Source organism: Prunus dulcis, chromosome 6 (genome assembly GCF_902201215.1).
Source record: "Prunus dulcis chromosome 6, ALMONDv2, whole genome shotgun sequence".
Taxonomy (NCBI): Eukaryota; Viridiplantae; Streptophyta; class Magnoliopsida; order Rosales; family Rosaceae; genus Prunus; species Prunus dulcis.
The window spans coordinates 17,497,339-17,504,143 of NC_047655.1; the positions used below are offsets into that span (position 1 = coordinate 17,497,339).

Genomic DNA, 6,805 nt, shown 5'->3' on the forward strand with positions numbered 1-6,805 from the left:
AGTTTTAGAGAGAGATCTTTCTTCTCCTCGCGACCGCCGATCCCTTTCTTGGGTATGACCGTATGAGCGAAGGTGTTCCTTCTTTTAACCATCTTTCAAGATTTGGTTCTTCGTGTCTCCTATATGTTGGTCGGCCAGATGGCAGTAGATTTGTAGCAGGGTCATTAGTGGATGAAAGTCGATTCAGATATTCTAGTGTTGTAGTAGCCTTATTAGTAGTCTGAATAAACAATGAACAAAGTTTGTTTCCATGCAAGCGTTAATTACATTTTTATTATTGCATAATTCTAATTTAGGAATAAAATTACAAAACTAAACAAATTTTGCTTCCAATTCCTGTATAAACCAAATATGAGAAAGAAAATAAAATAATTTCCACAGAAAATAATCTTCCATCTCTCTGGTAAAAAAAGATATATAGATTGATTTTCAATCAACTTCTTTCCGTCTACAAAAACGAGTGAAATTACTTGAGAAATGCTAATTTTTGAACATATTAAATGCATAAATTTATGCGTGAGTAGAATACACGTAACACAAAATGAATAGGAAGGCAAGAAGATGAATGAAAAAGGGAATACAGTTAGCACTCCTATTAGAGAATCCGCAATTGGCTCCTCAAACCAACTCCTTAGACAAATTTTAGGGAGGAATTGGAAAAATACTATTTCAACGACTTCTTATTCACCTCCTAAAATAGAGAGACTTCTAGTGTAGGAGCTCCTAAATCTGAGAAGAGGAAAATGACTCCTAGTGGCTCCTAGTTTTAGGTTACTATCACCTTTTTTAAAAAGTTACTTCTGTTGTACTTTGAAAATAATTAGCTATAAAGTAAAGGAACTCCATATTTGGTAAACAATATTATTAAAGTGTTGTTGTTGTACAAAAGCCAGTGTCAAAACCGTTTTGTAAATTTTAATATAAAATTGTTATAACTGTGAATAATGACTAAAATAAACATGATATTGAAAGTGTTATGGGCTAATCATGTGATGGTGGTGGTAGCTGTGGTGGTGGTGGTGGTGGTGGTGGGAACGACGGTTGTGGAGGTGGTGTCATTTAAAAAAATTAATGATAGTATTTTGAGAATTAAAAAAATTCATTAAAGGCTCATCTTTACTTTTTTTTGAAAACAGCTTTGATTAGCAACACATAGCCCATTTTAAAAGCTATTGTCAAAAAGCCACTTCTATTAAAATAATCAAGATATTTATTTTTTATCAAATACCTTAAACTGCTTAACTTTAAAGTTAAGCATATTTTTTGCCATTAAAAAAAAAATCACAAAAGGGACCTTAATGATGTTTTATTTTATGTATATTTTAAACTTTTAATTCATGCTCATTATTTTTTTATTTTTATTTTTTTATAAAGATAGACTAATTATATTGAATTTAAAAATAATTATAATATTTATGATTCTCTAAACAAGAAAGTATGATTAATGTTCAAATTTTTAAAAAACCTCTTAAAATTTTTTTTATGTATTTTTAACTAAATTTTAATTTAAAAAAAAAGAGCATAATTATAAATGCTATTGGATATAAGTATGAAAAGACAAGTTTGATAGATGAGTTCTTAAAGGAGCAAGAAGCTTATCTTTGACTTCACTTCTTTCAAAGCTCCACCAACAATAAAATAAATTATAATAATTATCACTAGTGCAAGTCCAAGAAAGCTGCACCATCTTCCTTTCCACCAACTCCATACAAAGCTTGCCAGCCAACCCCCTACCCCCTACCCCCTACCCCCTACCCCCTATCCCCTCAATGGCCCCATGTCACATCTGTCAAACCTTTTGACCCTCGAAACGCTCTTACAAAATGAGCATTGATTGGCACCGTTGTCTTCCCCAAACCCAAAATAAAAGAAAATATAAGAAGACAGTTGGTACTTGCACAAAATTGAGAAAATTTTATGTTACTTATTAAGCAAAAGAAATAATAGAAAAATTGTCCTTTACCTGTTTTGCTTAATAAAAGAAAAAAAATGTATTATAAAGGTGCCACCCCATAATCTCTTAAGCCTTTTGTATTATACATGTGGTTCTGTGATTCTGTGCGGCCCTGCCCATTTTTGGACAATCACCAATGCCTGCCTTGATGAGAACCACTTCCTCCTCCACCTTTGTTCTTTGCAATGAAAGAATTCTTTGGTTTTGGTATCTCATGGATGTCCATTACTTGAATTGTTCTCTGCTTTTTGGCTTCACAAAAAACAGCACAAGTACATTCCAATCAGCACAAAGCCCAATTTAATCAACAAAAGCTAAACAATAAACCAAGAAGTTGAAAGTTATGGAGCAAACCATTTTCAGCTTCTTTGTAATTCGCCTGAAGTCGTTTTCTTGCAGAAGCCAACCTATCATTGTCAAAATTGCTTTCCTTCTGTTCTCTCTGTCTCTGCGAAACCAATTAAGTTACAAAGAAGAAGTCAGTGGAAATAATTTACTTCGACTCACTGTTTTACGAATTCACATTGTGATGCAGCACTGAGATAACTTACACTTGCACTCAACTAAGCTATAAACAGAATTAATTGGCTTAGTTGAGTTCAGTTTCTTATATTTTGGAAGCATAAGCTTCAAAATTTATATTATCTCCCTCCAATTTTCAGCAACCAAACATAGAATTTGGTATCCGTACATTTTGAGCAGCAGAAGCAGACATAGGGGTTGATTGTGCTGGTTTTGGTGGAGCTTCTCTCCTAGGAACTGCCTTTGGCTTGCGTTCTGGTTCTGAATTGTTCTTATCTGACCCAGAACTCCCATCTGTGTGAACAATAATAATAACATCAAATTAAAACCAATAAACAGGTCCACATCAATTAAACTCTAAACGAGTAAATTTTCAGATAAGCTGAAATGGAAGTCTGGAATCTGATTCTATACATACTGTGAGGATTTGGAGAGTACGCAAAATCAGGAACCTGAAAAACAGAAAGAACAGAATATTAGAAAGCAAGAATAAAAGACAGAATTTTCCACAACTTTCCATAAACAAAGATTTCTTTGACCTGGTGAAGACCATTTTGGGGAATTTTCTGCTGGGGCGAATCTTCATCAACTGCCAATAACATACAGAGTCAGTAGGGTATGATTCCCATTTCTGAAGATCATTTTAATTTTTTCCAAGAGGAGAAATTAAATTAATTAGGAAGGAATAAGGATCTTAATTTTACCCATGGCTGAAGAAGATGGCAGTTCTCCATGTAACTTCACCCATTCATCCACAATACCCTTCCATTTCCTGCAAAACAACAACCAAATGAAACAGAATCTTCTTTTTTTCTCACCGTCCAAGTCAAGAATTCCACAACCAAGAAGTCAACAGCAATGAAACATGTTCATACCTGACAACTTGCTTTGCCAATCTCCTAACAACATCACTTGGATGCTGCTTCCGCAATTGACTCACATGCCTTCCAATATCAGCCTCCTGGAAATGCCAAACAACAACTAAAAAATCACAAATTTGATGGAAGTTTATTTTCTCTTTATTAACTGAGGAGGGGGATTTGAAATTGGAACCTCTTCCAACATCAGAAAAGGAAAAAGATAATACCACAAATCAAGAGATCGTTGGTGCAAGAAGTTTGTTTCTGTTGTGAAAACAAATATAAGAGCCTCATAATTACCTTGAGTTCTTGGAATGATATTTCCATATCTGCTAGACTTTGAAGCAACTCAACCAAAGAATCCTCAGACTGACATGAACAAAGTTGCACAAACATCAATATAAAAGAAAAGAAAAAAAGAAGACACAAACTAACCAAAAAAGGAACTGAATTGAAGATTGACAGAAAAAGAAATTCACCTGATGTGGATCCTCAAGCTGCTTCTTGATTTCTAGAATGTTCTTCTGCTCATCATCGAACAACCCTCCGTATGGATCCAACCCCTCCTTGTCCTCCTCCTCATCATCATCTCTATCAACGAACTGCGGAGTGTACGGTGAAACTCCTTTGGGTTGGTTCCCATTGGGCCCATCAGTATCACAGTTCGGACACCGAGGTGGCATGCAAGTTGTGGCGTAGAGGCGCTCGACAATGCCATCCCTCCGGTGCTTGAGCTCGGTGCCATAATCAACCGAAGCTACCACAATGGCGGTGTCAATGAACGTCCACACATCCACTCCCGAGGTTTCTAAGATGGTCCGCAAGTCGTCATGGTCCATGGCGTCCACCTTGCAGTCAAATACAAACGCTGTCGTTCCGATGATGGATTGTTCTCAGATTCTGAGATTGCATCACCGGATCATGAATGCAGTTATAAAAGCCCAAGCCTCCTCAACAAAGTATGGAAAGGCACAGATCTGTCTCAGAGTTGCAGATTCACCAGTCCAAGCTCCAAAAAGGAATTCCCAGGCAGAAAGACTGAGAAAAATATCAAGTTTTCCAAGCAAATCCAAGCAAATATCAGAGCAAACTGAATTAGATTTCTGGGGTTGCGGGGAATTCCTTGATTCTTTTCTTCACTGCCCAACTAAATAGATATCCGTTGAATTTGTTGGACAATCGGAGAAGTGATGGGTATATTCTATAAGAACCCTAAACACTGGCTGAAAAACTCCATATTCTTCCCTCTTTCAAATCCTGCCGAGCAATGTTCAATCCAAAGTTCTTACACTTTACCTCGTTCACAAACTGCTGAAAGAAAAAGAAAAAACAAACAAGACTAGATTTTAGCCCCAGAATGAGATAAATTCATAAAGCAGAAAATCCATTTTTACAGAGCATCCTAGTTCATGTAGTGCTATAGAAAAAGGTGCATGCAGAGCAGCCAAAAAAAAAAAAGCTTACTGAACTAATGAGCAAGCCAAAAGAATAAATCATCCAATTAATAGAGAACAATATGACAAATCCAAAAAAATTATGGCAACACACAAATTAACAATACTCTAAACAATCCATCAGTGACCTTGAACAATGTTTAAACAGAATTAAATTATTGAGAAAACGCCTAAATTAGAACAAACCCCTAATTTAGAAACAACAAAAGGATTAAAACCCTAATCCTGCATTCAGAGAAATTTAAAACAAACAATAGATTGATGAGAGGGAAAATAATATAAGTTTATGCGAAAAGTCAGAGAAGGTAAGAAGAAAATAAAAGAATTAGGCAGAAGCCCGATTAAACAGAGAGGCAATCAGATCTCACCGAAGAAAGAGAAGGAGACATACCTGAGAAAACGAGCGAAGAGGATGCACGGAGGAGGCTGGAGGAAGATGTTGCTCTGGAGCTCTGGCCTGGGGGTTGTCTTTACTTCTTTTTTGTGGCGTATTTTTAATTTACAAAACAATTAAATCACACGAATTTTCTACGGTACGATGCGAATTGCTTGCGAATCCACTTTTGGCCTTTGGATCAACTAATTCAATCCAAAGGTCGTCAATAAGTCTTAAGAATAAAAATAAAATAAAACAGAACCAAACATGGCAAAACCAGTCTAACCAATTTTCCGAGAAAAAGTTTTCTGGGATTGTGGGGGAATTCGTTGATTCCTTCTTTCACTGCCCAATTAAATTAGACATGCGTTGAATTTTCTTTGGACAATTGGAAAAAGTAAAGGGTATATTCCAAATTCCAAAACAAAGTTGGATTGGGTTGGGTTGGGTTTATTTTTTTAAAGTTATATATTTTGGTTTTTAAGTCTTTACGAAGCACACACACAAAGCAAGCACATTAGGTTTTGGTGCTTCGGATATTGTTGGGGCTTTTGGTCATTGGTGAGCTGTGTCATAAATAAGAGGATTATTTGTTTGTTGTGGTTTGGGAGATGAACGGAAAGAGAGAGAGAGAGAGAGAGAGAGAGAGAGAGAATAGCGTTAAAAATTGGAATCAATCAATCATAATAAGTGGGGTTACTTTATTTTAGAGCGTGATGCGGAAATCATTGGTGGGAATATTGAGTGCGTGTTGTGGGTGGGTTATGGGAATGGATACGTCGTATATCCAGCTTGAATTTGCTTCCGTTATTTTGTCAAAATGTATTTTCAGAATTTCAGAATTTAAAACAAATAATTTATATGATGCATGGCGCTACAGTTTGCGTATCAAATAATTGCACAATGAAAGTCTTTAGGTCCAAACTTTGTTCTTATGATACAACTATCTAAACCAACGTTTGGCTAATATTTGTGCGTGTTATCTTAGGCAATACAGGAATGTATGTATGTATGTATGTACGATGTTATATACGAATTGATGTGATGTGCACAATGCAAACTTGTTACTTAAATAGACATCGGATATATCAGTTTGTTTGAACAGTTGCAATTCAAATGTAAAGGAAATGTCTAAATTCGAAAGTTGTAATAATCTGAAATTAATTGGGTCACCCAACTCAAAGACCCAACCCGTTGTCTTTAATTAAATAAATGTTAATTAATTAATCATTTAGCCCAAAACCAAGTCAATGCTTGTTGGAAACAGAGAATAAGCAAGTTTTGGGAGAGGTTATCTAATAGAATTGAAACAACTGGGTTGGCTACTAAATATCTTTACAAGAAACTTGAAAACAGAAGTAAAAGCAACCCACTTCAAACAGACTCTAAGGACGTGGTTACTGGCTAAAGAATAGGTCAATAAAAACAAACACTCCCTAAACAATAGGGATTATTAACAAAGCAGTAATCCATTGCCAACACCACATTTATAAATAAGAAAAACTAATAACTTTAACATTCTCCCTTAAACTGATTGCTACTTAGCAATTAGTTTATATCTGGTTCTGGACATACTCCCAATAATCCACGCAGCTTCAAAAATGCATCTAGTTTTAATGGCTTAGTCATCACATTTGCT

General features: G+C 35.5%; 1 protein-coding gene across 2 annotated transcripts; it reads right to left on the bottom strand.

Moving 5' to 3' along the window:
• Positions 1–1,894: 1,894 nt before the first annotated feature.
• On the bottom strand, positions 1,895–5,703 carry LOC117632299 (probable mediator of RNA polymerase II transcription subunit 26c). 2 transcript variants are annotated; one of them, XM_034365737.1, is made up of 10 exons: positions 5,182–5,703; positions 3,816–4,644; positions 3,637–3,705; positions 3,352–3,437; positions 3,181–3,248; positions 3,016–3,065; positions 2,895–2,928; positions 2,646–2,770; positions 2,309–2,402; positions 1,895–2,206 (listed from the first exon to the last, which is right to left on the bottom strand). In XM_034365737.1, the coding sequence occupies exons 2-10, from the start codon at positions 4,173–4,175 to the stop codon at positions 2,085–2,087; spliced, it is 1,008 nt and encodes a 335-aa protein (XP_034221628.1). In that variant the 5' UTR covers positions 4,176–4,644; positions 5,182–5,703; the 3' UTR covers positions 1,895–2,084. The 2 variants fall into 2 exon arrangements, with proteins under 2 accessions (XP_034221628.1, XP_034221627.1); XM_034365736.1 differs by having other exon boundaries at positions 3,816–4,647.
• Between the last annotated feature and the right edge of the window lie 1,102 nt (positions 5,704–6,805).

Excerpts from the sequence above, each read along its gene's own strand:
- LOC117632299 (XM_034365737.1), bottom strand. The coding sequence starts at position 4,175 with ATGGACCATGACGACTTGCGGACCATCTTAGAAACCTCGGGAGTGGAT. Across the intron at positions 3,706-3,815 it reads AGCTTGAGGATCCACATCAG|TCTGAGGATTCTTTGGTTGA; the intron begins GTGAATTTCTTT and ends TGTTCATGTCAG. Across the intron at positions 2,771-2,894 it reads GTACTCTCCAAATCCTCACA|ATGGGAGTTCTGGGTCAGAT; the intron begins GTATGTATAGAA and ends TTGTTCACACAG.